The sequence below is a fragment of the Geotrypetes seraphini genome, chromosome 10 (genome assembly GCF_902459505.1).
Source record: "Geotrypetes seraphini chromosome 10, aGeoSer1.1, whole genome shotgun sequence".
Classification (NCBI taxonomy): Eukaryota; Metazoa; Chordata; class Amphibia; order Gymnophiona; family Dermophiidae; genus Geotrypetes; species Geotrypetes seraphini.
The window spans coordinates 15,281,431-15,298,611 of record NC_047093.1 but is presented as its reverse complement, the minus strand read 5'-3'; the positions used below and the strand labels follow the sequence as shown (position 1 = coordinate 15,298,611).

At 45.6% G+C, this 17,181-nt stretch overlaps 1 protein-coding gene across 2 annotated transcripts in view; it reads left to right on the top strand.

Annotated features, from left to right (window-relative positions):
* The first annotated feature begins 16,847 nt into the window (after positions 1–16,847).
* The window catches only part of AXIN2 (axin 2), a 57,684-nt gene continuing 57,350 nt past the window's right edge, over positions 16,848–17,181 (top strand). Inside the window, exon 1 of one of the 2 annotated variants that reach the window (XM_033961923.1) lies at positions 16,848–17,103. In XM_033961923.1, the coding sequence (XP_033817814.1) occupies positions 17,097–17,103 (7 nt within the window). In that variant the 5' untranslated portion in view covers positions 16,848–17,096. The remainder of the gene's footprint in view (positions 17,104–17,181) is intronic. The other variant, XM_033961922.1, reaches the window with a different exon arrangement.

Here is a 17,181-nt window from a genome sequence, read left to right as displayed (position 1 = left end):
TGACGGAATTCAAGAAAGCTTGAGATAAATGCAGGGAATCCCTAATTGTCAAACATAACACTTGCCATACTGGGACAGACCAAAGGTCCATCAAGTCCAGTATCCTGTTTCCTGCAGTCAACCCAGGTTCCATGTACTAAGCTAGATTTTATGCTGCTTATCTTAGGAATAAGCAGTGGATTTCCCCAAGTCATCTTAAGCCTATGGACTTCTCTTTTAGGAAATTATCCAAACCTTGTTTAAACCCTGCTAAGCTAACTGATTTCACCACATTCTCTGGCAACAAATTCCAGAGTTTAACTACACGTTGTGTAAAGAAATATTTTCTCTGGTTTGTTTTAAATCTACTACTTAGTAGCTTCATTGCATGTCCCCTAGTCCTAGTATTTTTGGAAAGAATAAACAAATGATTCATATCTACCCTTTCTGTACCACTCAGTATTTTAGACCTCTGTCACATCACCCCTGAGCCGTCTCTTCTCCAAGCTGAAAAGCCCTAGCCACTTTAGCTTTTCCTCATAGGGAAGTCGTCCCATCCCTTTTATGACTTTTGTCACCCTTCTCTGTACCTTTTCTAATTCCACGATATCTTTTTTGAGATACGGTGACCGGAATTGCACATAGTATTCGAGGTGAGGCCGTACCATAGAGCAGGGGTGTCAAAGTCCCTTCTTGAGGGCCGCAATCCGGTCAGGTTTTCAGGATTTCCCCAATGAATATGCATGAGATCTATTTGCATGCACTGCTTTCATTGTATGCTAATAGATCTCAGGCACATTCATTGGGGAAATCCTGAAAACCCGACTGGATTGCGGCCCTCGAGGAGGGACTTTGACACGCCTGCCATAGAGCGATACAAAGGCATTATAACATTTTCATCCTTGTTTTCCATTCTACTTGCTTTCTTAGCCACCGCTGCACATTGAGCTGAGGGTTTCAACGTATCCTCAATGATGACACCTAGGGCTGGATTCTCAAAACTTACCATGCCCTTAACGATGGTCGCTAAACCGGTTCCAGCCGGTTTAGTGGGCCAGTGTTTTACCAGTCCTTCACATTTTTCTGAGAGATCTCTGAAGGTAATGAATTGTATCCAACATCAGAGAGATGAGCCATGTTCTAGGATGTGTTTGCTGCAGAAAAATGACATTTCATTACTGAAACGGCTTTGGGGGGTGCTATTTGCAAATCAGCCTTTTGTTTTCAGCTTTTCATCATTAAACTTTGGTAAATGTATCTATATCCATAAAGTGCCTCAAGACAATGATAAAGTCATCAGGAAAATGCTTGCAAATGCTAATTTGTTGGGGGGTTTTTTACAGCTTGGATGGGGATTGGGTGGCACATTCCAGTACATCTTTGGCCTTTATTTGCAAATGAAATGAGCAGCTTATGCACCAGGCATCCCCTCCAGAATATCACAAAAACTGCAAAAACCCATGTGGGACAATTTTTAAGTGTCCTCAATTTAGGAAACCTCCAGAAACTGAAAATTTGCATCAGTCCTGATCCCCGTCAGCTGAGGGCCACGATGTGCCTAGGTTTGTGAATTTGCCGGAGCAATCGGTCTCATCACTGCAAAAGCCTGACCTATTTTCGCTGGACCACAATGAGATGCAGGCGAAACGATAGGGCCGCGCTCAGAGAGCTCTCGTGTCCTGGAGTGCTACGCATGAGTACGGGTTCCAAGACTTCTAGGGCGAAAATCAGCTTTTGCATGTGGCAGCTCAGAGATATTGTTAATGAATGTGGTTAACCCTTTCAGGACCAAGGGACATATTTGTCCCATAACTTTAAAATCCTATCAATTTTGATTGGGATAGTCTACAGTTCTAAATTTGATATGTACAGATTCCATATGATACTGCCTTTATGTAAACAAACTGGTTCCGACATTCATTCATTAGCATCGTTGCCAGATTGACGAGAAGATTCACTTGCCACACTGTCCATACGCCAGAAGTTTGATTAAAAAAAAAATAAATAATGATATTTCACAAAAAAAATCAATTTTTTGGCATCTGCAAGCCCTTTTTACCATAAAAATGTCGTCAAAACCACAAAAATTGGCCTACGATCCTTATGGTCCTGAAAGGGTTAAAAAGTGATTATTTCTTCACAAACTGGAAGAAGGAGCAGAATGCAAATAGGGAACAGCGTGAGGAATGGTAAGTCAAGTGCATGGTGCAGATAAGCAAGGCAAACAGAGACTATGAAAAGAAGATGAAATCGCATAATAAAAAGCTTCGTAGATACTTTCAGCGCAAGGAACCTGCTACGAGAATTAGAGCCAGATTATCTGGGTTCATAGACAGCCCCGCGAAAGACAAAGGCGCGCGCCGACAACTGAGCGCAAGACGGAGGCACGCGCTGAAGAAAATTACAGTTTGTAGGGGCTCCGACGGGGGTTTTTGTTGGAGAGCCCCCCCAGTTTACTTAATAGAGATTGCGCCGGCGTTGTGGGGGTTTTGGGGGGTTGTAACCCTCCACATTTTACTGTAAACTTAACTTTTTCCCTAAAAACCCCAAACCCCCCACAACGCCCCCACAATGCGGCACGATCTCTATTAAGTAAAGTGGGGGGTTCCCCCCATGCCCCCCATCGGAGCCCTAAAAACAGTAATTTTCTGCGGCGCGCGCCTCCATACTTAGCTCAATTGTCTGCGCGCGCCTTTGTCCCGGCGCGCTTTTGACCTGACACCACTCCAGAGACCTATTTGCTACTCTACCAGGACTGGCCATAACATCTGAAGCTGCCATTCAGTCTGGTATATACTATTTCATTCACATCTTTGAGGGGTGGGAGAGGGTCATTGACCACTGGAGCAGTAAAGGGGGGGGGGGGAATCAGGTCTTCATGACTCCAGTGGTCATCTGCCCAGTTTGGGCACCTTTTTGGCACTTATTCATTACTGAAGCAGGTCTAGCCTTAAACGTCCACGTTTTGCCCTGGATGTTTTCTGCAATGTTCCATTATCATAAATCCACCCTAATCCCACCCAAAACATGCACCTGACATGCCCCCCCCTGAGATCTAGGCGCACTGTAGTCAAATAGCATAGAAAACTGTCTACAAAAAAAAAAGTGTTTTGAAAATGGCAATTTGGATGTTTCAGCATTTAAAATGTCCAAATGCCATTTTAGGGCATTTTTTTTTTCTTTTGAAAATGAGCCCCATAGTGGAATTAGAAAAGGTATAGAGAAGGGCGACAAAAATGATAAAGGGGATGGGACGACTTCCCCGTGAGGAAAGGCTAAAGCAGCTAGGGCTCTTCAGCTTGGAGAAGAGATGGCTCAGGGGAGATACGTTAGAGGTCTATAAAATCCTGAATGGAGTGGAGCCGGTTGACGTGAATCACTACAGGGGATGCAATGAAGCCAAGCAGTAAATTTAAAACAAATTGGAGAAAATATTTCTTCACTGAATGTGTAATTGAACTTGAACTTATTGCAGTTAGCTTACCAGGGTTTAAAAAAAAAGTTTCGCTAATTTCCTTAAAGAAAATACCATAATACCTAAAGTATCTAGACAACTGATCCTCTCTTCTCTCTCCCCTCTATAGCGATTAACTTGTTCTATTGATCACTCTCTCCTCAAAAATGGATTTCCTGTCCTATTAACCCTCTTTCTTCCTCCCCTCTTAAAGTCAATCAATTTGTACCTTTGCTTAATCTTTGTAAACCGCATAGAACTACACGGTATTGCGGTATATAAGCTGTTATTATTATTATTATAAGACATTATTAAGAGGGAACTGGGAAAATCCACTGCTTATTTCTAGGATAAGCAGCGTGAAATCTGTTTATTCTTTTGGGATCTTGCCAAGTGCTTGGATTGGCCACTGCTAGGAACAGGATACTGGGCTTGATGGACCTCCCGTCTGTCACTTTTGCAAACCAGATGAGAACATATCAAAAGAAAGTCACATGATACCTTAAGCAGTCTAGGTAACTGGACTAATGCTGTAATTAACAAGTTGTGTTAAGATTTCATGGAGCCCTGGGTAGCAGAAGATCTTTATAGTTGGCGGGGCCAGTCCTCTCCCACATTTTCTAGTTGTTGATGCCGTATTGAGAGAAATAGTAATAGGGCCATTGCCATGCCACTGTCTATGATAGGGCCTGGTTTTTGCTATGTTATTGTAGATATTTGCATATGTTTGTCAGTAAAACAAGGATAAGTCAGCTTTCAAACCACTTGATATCTGCCCGTGGCAGGGTGGCTTTAGAAATGATTGATTTCACTGTGTGTCTTTTTGTTCCTGAGATTACATGGCGGTCAGATCAGCACGTGCTCGGTTCCGAGCACGTGCGGACTTGCTGGCATCCGTAGCTGAAGCCCCGCCTCCCTGTCGGCAGCGTGGGTGGGGGCTTGGCCAGTGAATCTCTTCGGCTGCAGGGACTTGGAGGGGGAAGCGGGCAGAGCTAGGGAGTGGAGGGAGAGAAGAGCTGAAAGGAAATGCTTGCCCCCCCTCCCATCCACCCCTGGGCTTCCTCAAAATTGAACTTCTGGTCAAGCCCCTAATGCAAATGAAGGAGCCACCCATGCACCTTTCCCTGTACATAACCCCTTGCATTTATACACTAAGCGAGTGAGACAGCTGCTACTGAGGTATTTGAGGCTGCCTCAAAATTTGCCACTCGGCTGAGGACTCACCGGAGGCTGGCGTGAGCGGCAGGTCGGAGATACTGCTCGCATTCCTGAAGATCCCCAAAAGGTTAATCTACCGAAAACTATAGACCATTAAATATAATGGTAGTTTTACAAATGAAGGAAAGATCTCAGAGTTGCCACTCCCAGGATAATATTGTTATTGTCCAGAAGGGAATTGTGGCTTGTGGTATCTTTCATTGATCAACCTTCATTGTTAATTTGTAGTGATATAATTATTCTTTAAATCTACTTTAAAAATTATTAAATATTACCACTCTAAACTATTTTCTTATTTTCTTTAGAGAGTATTTATCCTATATATTTTTTCTTAGTTTTTTCTTATTTTTTGTGCAAAAATGCAAATATTTCCTAAAGTGACTAGTGCACATCTAGCTTATTTATCTAAATATGCTGTGCAAAATAGCAAAATAGCAAAGATAGAGCATCATGAGAGAGGCCTAAAACTGGTACTTATCTGTTAAACATGATGTATCAGAAAAACGGCACATTCATCTGGCCGTAAGAAACCCATGTATCCCAACCAACGGGAACCCGTTTCGCCGCACTCGAGCGGCTTCCTCAGGGTAATATAAGGCAAACGGGTTATATCACATAGCAATCTGACAACAGCCCGGATTGCTATGTGATATAACCCGTTTGCCTTATATTACCCTGAGGAAGCCGCTCGAGTGCGGCGAAACGGGTTCCCGTTGGTTGGGATACACGGGTTTCTTACGGCCAGATGAATGTGCCGTTTTTCTGATACATCATGTTTAACAGATAAGTGCCAGTTTTAGGCCTCTCTCATGATGCTCTATCTTTGCTATTTTGCACAGCATATTTAGATAAATAAGCTAGATGTGCACTAGTCACTTTAGGAAATATTTGCATTTTTGCACAAAAAATAAGAAAAACTAAGAAAAAATATATAGGATAAATACTCTCTAAAGAAAATAAGGAAATAGTTTAGAGTGGTAATATTTAATAATTTTTAAAGTAGATTTAAAGAATAATTATATCACTACAAATTAACAATGAAGGTTGATCAATGAAAGATACCACAAGCCACAATTCCCTTCTGGACAATAACAATATTATCCTGGGAGTGGCAACTCTGAGATCTTTCCTTCATTTGTAAAACTACCATTATATTTAATGGTCTATAGTTTTCGGTAGATTAACCTTTTGGGGATCTTGTTAATAGTGGTTAATCTGTTCTCTTGCCCTATACTACTCGCATTCCTGAAGAGCCAAAGAGGTATGAGGGGGGGGGGGGGCGGAGAGGTGCCCAGGATGGCCCACCCCCCTCACCGCCCCTTCTTACACCACTGGTTCTTATGTTCGTAAGAGAAGAGGTCACGGTATGAAGATCCACGGAGGCACGCCGAGGACGCATTCCCGTAACATTTCTCCAAGGAAAGAGGAGTGGATCTATGGGAACGGCATCCCGGGAAAGATGGTGGAGACAAAAACCGTAGCACAAGCCAAGAAACACGGTGAAAAGCGCAGAAGATTCCTAGTTACAAAGTGCAGGAACAGTCACAGATCACTTGGGGCTCCGTTTACGAAGGCGCACTAGCGGTTTTAGCGCACGCCAAAATGCGCACGCTAGCCGCTACCACCCCCTTTTCAGCAGGCAGTCATTTTTGTGCGTGCGCTAAAAACGCTAGCGCACCTTATCAAAAGGAGCCCTTGGAGTCTCTGGCACTTTAGATTAAGCAGTATAATCAGGGAGTCCATTTAAATATTGGTCGCCGTACCTTAAGAAGGACATGGCGTTACTCGAGAGAGTTCAGAGGAGAGCGACACGTCTGATTAAAGGGATGGAAAACCTTTCATACCCTGAGAGATTAGAGAAACTGGGTCTCTTTTCCCTGGAGAAGAGGAGACTTAGAGGGGATAAGATAGAGACTTACAAGATCATGAAGGGCATAGAGAGAGTAGAGAGGGACAGAAAGAGAGAAAGGGAGATAGAGAGAGAGAGAGAAAGAGAGATAGAAAGAGAGAGAGAAAGGGAGACAGAGAGAAATATATAGAGAGAAAGGGAGAGAAAGAGAGAGAGATAGAGAAAGATTGGAGAAACTGGGGCTCTTTTCCCTGGAGAAGAGGAGACTTAGAGGGGATATGATAGAGACAAGATCATGAAGGGCATAGAGAGAGTGGAGAGGGACAGATTCTTCAAACTTTCAAATAATAAAAGTACAAGAGGGCATTCAGAAAAATTGAAAGGTGACAGATTCAAAACAAATGCTAGGAAGTTCTTCTTTACCCAACGAGTGGTGGACATCTGGAATGCGCTTCCAGAAGATGTAATAGGACAGAGTACGGTACCGGGGTTTAAGAAAGGATTAGACAATTTCCTGCTGAAAAAGGGGATAGAAGGGTATAGATAGAGGATTACTACACAGGTCCTGGACCTGTTGGGCCGCCGCGTGAGCGGGCTGCTGGGCACGATGGACCTCAGGTCTGACCCAGCGGAGGCATTGCTTATGTTCTTATGTTAATCACAGGATAACAATTATTTATAATATGAAAACTATTGAAATAATGTGACGGGAAGTGCTCAGATGACCAACCAAAGTGCCCGTAGGTTGCCATGGGGACCATCATCGCTCCCACTGTCCCAATCCGCCAAACAACATTTTTTCATCCTTTAAAGCAGGGGTGTCCAACCTGCGGCCTGATGCGGCCCCGGTCGAGGGCGATGCAGTGTTTTCCTCTGCTGCCCCCGGGTGTTTACCGTCTTGCCGGCTCCCTCCTCTCTCTTGCCGCAGCGTTTGCGCGGCCCCGGAAACATTTTTTTTTCGGCCAATGCGGCCCAGGGAAGCCAAAAGGTTGGACACCCCCGCTTTAAACAATCTTATATCAAAGAATCTTAAACACTTATCTTTACGGACTCTTCACTCGGAGGGTTTTTTGGCTCCCTTTTAAGTTATACATTCACTCCCGAAGCAAACCGGCAAATTCTATAAAGTTCCCCTAAAGCAGGGGTCTCAAAGTCCCTCCTCGAGGGCCGCAATCCAGTCGGGTTTTCAGGATCTCCCCAATGAATATGCATTGAAAGCAGTGCATGCAAATAGATTTCATGCATATTCATTGGGGAAATCCTGAAAACCCGACTGGATTGCGGCCCTCGAGGAGGGACTTTGAGATCCCTGCCCTAAAGTTAGGCGCCTGGCCGATGCAGAAGCCTAACTTAATTGGTTGATAGGCTTAGTCAGCGCCGATAATTGGCCCTTAATACCTCATAATTGCCATTAATTGGAATTAATGGAGAGCTAGGCGCCCGGCTCGAAACACACGCTTCTATAAAAAGTAAGCGCCTACCTAACAGCGGGCATGGTTAGGGGGCAGATCGTAGGCATGTTTTCGAGTTAGCTGCCCCTTCTTGAATTAGACATAAGAGGCGCAGGGATTTAGGCGAAGAAAATCCTGGCATAAATACCGTGCGCCTAAGGATAGGATGACTAGCAACGCCTAATGTCACTGAGCGTGATACTAGACAGTGCAACCCACTTTTATAGAACCGGGCTTAACACTACACTAGTTGGCGCTAATTTTTTAGGTGACCTATATCCAGTAGATTCTGGCCCATGATGAAAATAAATAAATGAGGCCAACCTGTCATCAGCTTCTGTATTTCTAATCTAATCTGCAGTTTTTGGGTCGCTCTATGCCTAACAAGGTTCAAGATGACTTCCAATTCACAGGATTGGCAATGTGGTGAGGAGTACATACGGGCAAATAACACACAGAGTGCCAAGCACTGGAGAACTGGGGAGTGGGTTATTGCAAGGAAAATAAAGAGAGGAACCCGTACACAGAACAGAGTCTTTGTTTGCAATTCTGTGTAGGCAGAAAAGTAGGTCTGTTTAGTGATCTGCTTATTTTTCATCGTCTAGGGAGTACAATTCCTCAGAGATGAGTTTTTAGCATCTTTTAAAATCTAAGGTAGGAATATGTCTGCCCTGTTACTTTTAAAATGCCCCTATCAAGTGTCAATGCTCCTTCGCAATCACTTAAAAACACAGCTTTGAAGATGCTGGAGTTGATGCCTATGCTTCTTTCTGATTGGCTAAAGCAATATCATTTATAACATCATAGCTAGCATGGACCAAGACACCCCGTGCATGTGCGGTTTGTGACACTCTTTCAAGTACAGTAAAACCTTGGATTGCAAGTAACTTGGTTTGCAAGTGTTTTGCAAGACAAGCAAAACATTCTATTAAATTTTAACTTGATAAACAAGCAACTTGCAATACAAGTACATACAGCATACATAATAGCCGATGGTTCTTCTCTCTCTGACGCTGCGGGAGTATAGTGACTTTTAAATGAGCAAGGTCTTGCAATACGAGTACATACAGTATACATGTGTCACATCACAACTGAGCCGATGGTTCTTCTCTCTGACGCTACGGGAGTGTAGTGACTGTTCTAAACGAGCGAAGTCTTGCAATACGAGTATATACAGTATACACGCGTCACATCATCACAACTGAGCCGATGGTTCTTCTCTCTCTGACACTGCGGGAGTGTAGTGACTGTTCTAAATGAGCGAGTCTTGCAATACACGTACATATAGTATTTTGTATTAAAGTTTTTCAGTTGTGGAACGAATCGTCTTGAGTTTCCATTATTTCCTATGGGGAAATTCGCTTTGGTACACGAGTGCTTTTGGATTACAAGCATATTTCTGGAACGCATTATGCTCGCAAACCAAGGTTTAACTGTATTTATTTATTAAGGAATTTTGCCCTTTTTCCAAGATGAGTTACATTCAGGAACTGTAGGCATTGTCCCTGTCCTAGGGGGTTCACAATTTAAGAGGCTCTTTTATTAAGGTGTGCTAGAACCTGGGCTTAAAGTGGGTTTTTTTAATGCAGGATTTTGCCAGGCGCTAAGCCCAGATAGAGCGTGGCATCTTTTGGAGACGCATCCCTATCTTTTATTGCAGGTAATGAGTTAACTTGCTGAGAATTTGTGTGCGAATGCCTTAATGTGTTTGTGCGGTAGCCTGTTCCTATCCACTGATTGCATGTTAAGGGCTTAATACCCTTTAGCAAAAGAGGCCCTAAGTTTGTACCCAAGGTGCAGAAGGGTTAAGTGATTTGTACAAGGTCACAAGGAGCCACAGTGGGATTTGAACCTGATACACCCCAAATTCTGGAGAACAGGATGGGCATAGAGCAGTGGTCTCCAACCGTGTCCCGACAAATGCACGCAGGACAATAGCGCCCCGTCAAATGCGCGCCCCGACAAGTGTGCGCAGGACCAGGTACCCCGGATACTATTTTGTCTTTTTTGAGGGGAGAAACCCCCCCCCACTTAAAATATTCACTTTGTATCTAGTGTTAGGGTAAAGTTCAGATGAGAATTTAATCCTTATCTAAACCTTACCCTAACGCTAGCGCAATTAACAGGGCGCCATTGTCCTGCACGCACTTGTCGGTGCACGCATTTGATGGGGCACAATTGTCCTGCACGCATTTGTCAGTGCACGCATTTGATGGGGCGCAATTGTCCTGCACGCGCTTGTTGGTGCACGCATTTGATGGGGCGCAATTGTCCTGCACGCGCTTGTCAGTGCACGCATTTGATGGGGCGCAATTGTCCTGCACGCACTTGTTGGTGCACGCATTTGATAGGGTGCAATAGTCCTGCACACGCTTGTCAGTGCACGCATTTGATGGGGTGCAATTGTACTGCACGCGCTTGTCGGTGCACGCATTTGATGGGGCGCAATTGTCCTGCACGCACTTGTCGGTGCACGCATTTGATGGGGCGCAATTGCCTTGCACGCATTTATCGGTGCACGCATTTGATGGGGCGCAATTGTCCTGCACGCACTTGTTGGTGCACGGATTTGATGGGGCGCAATTGTCCTGCACGCACTTGTCGGTGCACGCATATGATGGGGCGCAATTGTCCTGCACGCATTTGTCGGTGCACGCATTTGATGGGGCGCAATTGTCTTGCACGCACTTGTCGGTGCACGCATTTGATGGGGCGCCATTGTCCTGCACGCACTTGTCGGTGCACGCATTTGATGTGGCGCAATTGTCCTGCACGCACTTGTCGGTGCACGCATTTGATGGGGTGTAATTGTCCTGCATGCACTTGTCGATGCACGCATTTGATGGAGTGCAATTGTCCTGCACGCACTTGTCGGTGCACGCATTTGATGGGGCGCAATTGTCCTCCACGCATTTGTCGGTGCACGTATTTGATGGGGCGCAATTGTCCTGTACGCATTTGTCGGTGCATGCATTTGATGTGGCGCAATTGTCCTGCACGCATTTGTCAGTGCACACATTTGATGGGGCGCAATTGTCCTGCACGCGCTTGTCGGTGAACGCATTTGATGGGGGCGCAACTGTCCTGCACGCATTTGTCGGTGTACCGTCTCCAACGCGTGGCTCTCACAGTCCATTTTTGCGGCCCATATGTCCAGTGACACCCCCCTGCTGCTACTGCGGGTAAAGGCCTCATGAAGCTCCACTGGATCGTGAGCGCTTGCACGGTGACATCGATGCGCAGGTGTACGCACCCACATCCCAGCTGACTCACCTCTCCCCATGTGTGTGTCAATGTGATCATGCAGTCACACACGTGCGGCGGTGGCACCCCTCCCCCCACTCCTTCCTGACTCCTCCCTGCCATGCGCCGCTTCCTGTCCCCTGTACTGCTTTAATTTTCCCGGCACGAGCAGCATCACAAACTTGCTGCCCGTGTCATGCCTGCTCGATGACCCATCCAATGCACGCAGGACAAACGCATGCTGACAATTGCGCCCTGACATTAGCGTGCACTAAATTCATGCACTGAATGGGAGGTCCGTCCCGACAGGATACTATTTTGTCTTTTTGAGGGTTACAAAGTAACCCTCTCTTTTGAGGGGGGTGGGGTTGGGGGAACAACCACCCCCCCGCCCACTACACTTAAAAGAGTCACTTCCTATCTAGTGTTATGGTTAAGTTACAGCAAGATTATGGGAACCCTTTTACTGGGCATTTGGAATACCTGGGCATTTGCTGAGACTCCTCAGGCCCAGCCCCTTGGGAGGGGCTTGAGGCGCCTCAAGCCCCTTCCAAGAGGTGGGGCCTGAGGAGTCTCAGCAAATTAGGGCCTTCCAGATATCCTTCACGGGCCGCAATTGTCCTGCGCGCACTTATCCGTGCACGCACTTGTCAAGGCGTATTTGTCTGAGCGGAACTGTCCTGCGTGGAATTGTCGGTGCACCGTCTGATCTCCCTCTGACATCACTTCCTAGGTGCGGGACCCAGAAGTGACGTCAGAGAGAGCCGACACCGACGCGGGCAGCAAGTTCGTTATGCTGCTTGCGCCGGGGGGGGGGGGAATTTAAGAGGTATGAGGGAAGGGGAGCGGGCGGCGTGGGAGGACTCAGGAAGGAGTGTGGGATGGAGAAGAGGACAGGTGCCGGCACCCGGCGTGGACTGCCCCTCCCCCCTTACGACGCTACTGCACATACGACCCAGCACAGCTTTACAGAACCTTTTCTCGATCCGCAATAGTAGCAAAACCTCTGCTCCAGCTCACCATGAAAATCTCAGCAGAGTTACAGGTTTATTGGCTGCTGGTGAATAAACCGCTCCAATTTTATTTTATTTATTCATTCAATTTTCTATACCGTTCTCCCAGGGGAGCTCAGAATGGTTTACATGAATTTATTCAGGTACTCCAGCATTTTTCCCTGCCTGTCCCGGTGGGCTCACAATCTATCTAATGTACCTGGAGCAATGAGGGGATTAAGTGACTTGCTCAGGGTCACAAGGAGAAGCGTGGGTTTGAACCCACAACCTCAGGGTGGTGAGGCTGTAGCTTTAACCACTGCAGCACTCTAGAAATCAGAATGTAGCAAAATGATCCAAGTGTAGGACAATCCAGCCATTGTGACATCACTGATGAGGTTGGCTCTTATTGGTGGAATGAGGCATTATGACATCACAACACCTGCTCTGGTTATCAGAGGCTGAAGTTTTTCACACTATTTATTTATACCCTCAGGGGATCTCAGAACAGTTTACATGAATTTATTCAGGCACTCAAGCATTTTTCCCTGTCTGTCCTGGTGGGCTCACATTCTATCTAATGTACCGGGGGCAATTTGTAATCATAAAGTGAAGCTCTATATATTATTTATTAGTAATATTTGGAAATGGGATAGGTGTAGGGGGGAAGGGGGGATGGAAAGGGGAGAGGGAGTGTTGGGAGGTACTTTATCGTGTTTGTATTGTGGTGATAATTGATTGTTGATTCCTTTGAATTTATATATCTTCAATGAGTTGAGATGAGATTCTTTGTAAGATTTTTCTTATGTATATTTTATTTTTAAAACTCAATAAAGATTACTGAACATTAAATTCATGTAAACTGTTCGGAGCTCCCCTGGAAGAACGGCCTAGAAAATGGAATAAATAAATGATGTTGCACGGACTGATGCCAGCGTGCTCGCAGAATCAAAACGTTAGTATTTAAAATTACATTTTGTGAGCCTAAACTTTTTGGGTGGCCCCCAGAGCTTTCTCGTTTCCACTTTGCAGTCCTTTTTATGGAAAAGGTTGGAGACCACTGGCATAGAAGGTAAATTAATTATGCTTTTATGCAACATTAATAATATATATATATATATATATATATATTTTTTCCATCCAACAAATAACATACAATTGGAAGAATTATAAAAGATTGAACTATTGTTTCTGGTGGAAATCAGTATGTCAAGTGTATAAAAAGGTTATTCTAACAAATTTAAAGATGTGTGGGGGCCATTATTAAATTATTATAATGAATAATTAACATTTTTCCCAATTATGATTTACTTGTGGTTTGGGGTGGGGGATGGGCATATGGATGTTTTACTAATTGTATATATGATCAAAAAATAAGATATTATATTCATGGGGTGTATTCGGTTATTGATGAAGTCGGGTGGGGGGGGGTAGGGCTTTTAACTTTCTAGGTATATATTATTATAGAATGTCAAGTGATGCTATTTTAAATTGGTTGTTATTTCATTGTACACTTGTAGTTTATGTCAAAATGAATAAAGAATTATAAAAATAATAATAATTTTTTAATGACTGTGGGCCACTGGAAATCACATGGGTAGGGGAAAAAAATTCAAGGCAGCTTGCTGCAAATTGTCCTTAATTACTATTTACTGTCCTACGAGTCTATTACTAGGTTGCTTAGCTTCCGATTTGAAAAGTGGTCTCAAAATTAAGTGCAGTCAGAGCAATCACTGGACAAAGGGATGCCCTGGGCAAGACCTGCTTTCTGTGGCTTAGTGCCCAGGTGGTTGTGACTGTCTTGCCTGAGGTTTTCCTATCTAGGTTCACCATAACTTGTCTTTGTGTTATCATTTCTCAGCAGTACCTAATATGGATAAACTGGACTAGAATTGTTGGAGCAGGGACTGTCTTCTTTGTGACTCTGTACAGCGCTAGACGCAGGGGTAGGGCACTCCGGTCCTCGAGAGCCGTATTCCAGTCGGGTTTTCAGGATTTCCCCAATCAATATACATGCACTGCTTGTGCATGCATATTCACTGGGGAAATCCTGAAAACCCGACTGGAATACGGCTCTCGAGGACCGGAGTTCCCTACCCCTGCGCTAGAGAAATAATTGTAGCAGTTATTGAAAGCTCTTATACCACTAGTAATGACTGGGGAGTCGATTCAGAGCGGTTTTACATGAGCTTCTGTAAAGGTGTTACAATACAGAGGGCCAGATTCTCAAAACTTTAACGCCGTCGCTAAACTGTCTTCCGGCGGTTTAGCCTGCACGCCTTTTAGTGGCGGATTATCAAAACGGATTATCTCTGTCTTTAGCGAGGTTTCTAGCCGTCTCCGACAGTGGCATGCAAATGGGCTCTTTAACGTTGAAATGAGCCCTCCGGTGGAATCTTAAAAATCGCCGAGGCATTTTCGAAGAGCGGCGTCGGCTTTTGACGACAAAAAAGCAGCGACTGGTCCGGGGGTGCCGTTACAATGCCAGCACTTGTATTTTGACTGTGGCTTCTGGAAAAAAAAAAAAAAAAAAAGCGTATCTATATATTTTTAGTGGAGGGTAGTAAAATCAAGCTTCTTTTGAGTTATTGTGAGAGACAGGCATGCTTCATGGGCGCTTGTTAAAAGCTGACGTTTTTTCGTGAGCGCATGTACGATACCCTTGTCTTGTGTGTTTCTGGCTGTGGGTCTTGATTAAATGTTACATTAAAAACAAATTATTAGATTTACCTGAATTATACACTTCTCCCTCCGAATCCGCGGTTTCAGTATCCGCGGATTCAGTTATTCACGATTTTTTTAAGCCATCCAAGCCTCCCCAGAACCTTACCTAGTGGTCTAGCGGTAAAGCGGGGCAGGAGTGATCTTCCTATGCTCTGTCCCGTGCAGAGACATCATCAGAATGGCTGCCGGGAATTCCCGTTGTAATCTCGCGATTATAACGGGAACTCACGACAGCCATTCTGATAACGGCTCTGCACGGGGCAGGAACATAGGAAGATCGCTCCCATCCCGCTTTACCGCTAGATCACTAGGTAAGGTTCCGGAGACGCAGGAGGCAGGCAGGGGTGGGTCAGAGCCGGCCGAGAAGTTATTTGCGATTTTTCATACTTCGCGGTCCGGCTCTGCACCCAACCCCCGTGGATACGGAGGGAGAAGAGTAGTAGTTTTTTTTTTAAGAGAAAGGCATGTTTCAGGCGCGCTTCTTTAAAGCTAACGTTTCTTCTTGAGCGCTTGTATGATTACCCTTGTCTCGTGTGTTTCTGGCTGTGGGTCTTGATTAAATTTTACATTAAAAGCAAATTACAAGATTTACCTGAAAAGTTTTTTGGAGAGAAAGGCACGTTTTACGCGCAATCGAAAAAAGTCGATGCTGCTTCTTCGCTCCTCTCCCTTCCATTCCTCCAATAGTGCAGCAGGAGAGTGTGTTTTTTTTTGGTGGGGGGGTTTACGCTGTTTTTCTGCGCATGTGCCCATCAGCGATGGACACATGCAAACGTAGGAAATCTTTGCTGCTGTCCGCTGACCTTATTTGCATGCGCAATTTTTTTTTAAAAAAAACGTCTCGGGTTTTTAGATTCGGTATCAAAACAGCTGCGGTCGCTTTTTAACACGGATTTTTGAAAATCCTGGCCTTGGTTAGCTGTTTTCCGAAATGGTTTTCAATATAGACCAGGGGTCTCAAAGTCCCCGCAATCCAGTCAGGTTTTCAAGATTTCCCCAATGACTATGCATGAGATCTATGTGCATGCACTGCTTTCAATGCATATTCATTGGGGAAATCCTGAAAACCCGACTGGACTGCGGCCCTCAAGGAGGGACTTTGAGATCCCTGATATAGACACATTTATACCCAGGGGTAGGGAACTCCGGTCCTCGAGAGCCGTATTCCAGTCGGGTTTTCAGGATTTCCCCAATGAATATGCATTGAAAGCCATGCATGCAAATAGATCTCCTGCATATTCATTGGGGAAATCCTGAAAACCGGACTGGAATAGGGCTCTCGGGGACCGGAGTTCCCTACCCCTGCCATAATCAATCATCAGAAAGTTAATTATTTTGGGACCACATTGTGTACAGAATGTGTTCTTACTTTGCACTTCTGGACAAAAACTTGGAAATGCCACCTCTCCAGCAAGCAAGCTCCAAGCTGTGACGTGCAGCTAGAAACGGAGAAAGCTGGGGGTTCGAATCCCAGCAGTTTGAAGGCTAGGCAGGAGAGCTCGGGGCGGCGAAGGGGTTAAGGAGCGAAAGGCGCTGTCTCTTTAAGGCTCGGCGGCCTAACGCGATTGGGGCGGCAGGATCACTTACATCTGACGCTCCAAAGCCTCGGGGAGTTGGCAGCCGATCGCTTCCCTTTGATAAGGTCCTGGCACTTGAGTAGAAAGCCCCTGTGCCCGATGCACCCTGCAAGGAGCCTGGAGGAGAGCCCTCCCCTCCCCCCCCCCCCGGGATCAATGACTGCAAAAAGTCAGTGCAGCCAGCCAAGTCACGTTGCAAGCTTTTCCCGGCTTGGGATAGAGGGGAGGTGGGGACCGGGGGAGGGCAGATTTGGGAAGTGGGGGGAGGGGGATATCATGCACTTCTAATTCCCCTTGCAGGACCCTCGTGTCGGCTGCCGCCTTTGATGTTCACTGTTAAACCCACAGCTCAGTTTTTGTTGGAATAGCCTGGAGGACATTTGGTGCATGGAATGACTGCTTGAAACAAGACCTGGGTGGAAAGGGGGAAGGAGGGAGGGAATCGGATCTTTTGTAGGAGAGGGAGAAATCACGTTCAGCTCCCCTTTGATCGTCTCTCTCCCCCCCCCCCTCGTCCCCGAACCCTCTACCCGATGGAGCCGCTGCAGCCGGAGGAGCCGGCAGCCGTGTAAGGGGCAAGGGAGGGAGCCGGGTCCCCCCCCGACCCAGATGAATGGTAAGTTGCTGGCGAGCCTCTGATGGCCCCTCTCTGGCTCGCTTTGATGTGCTCTTGGCTGGCTTTGAAGTTTGGGGC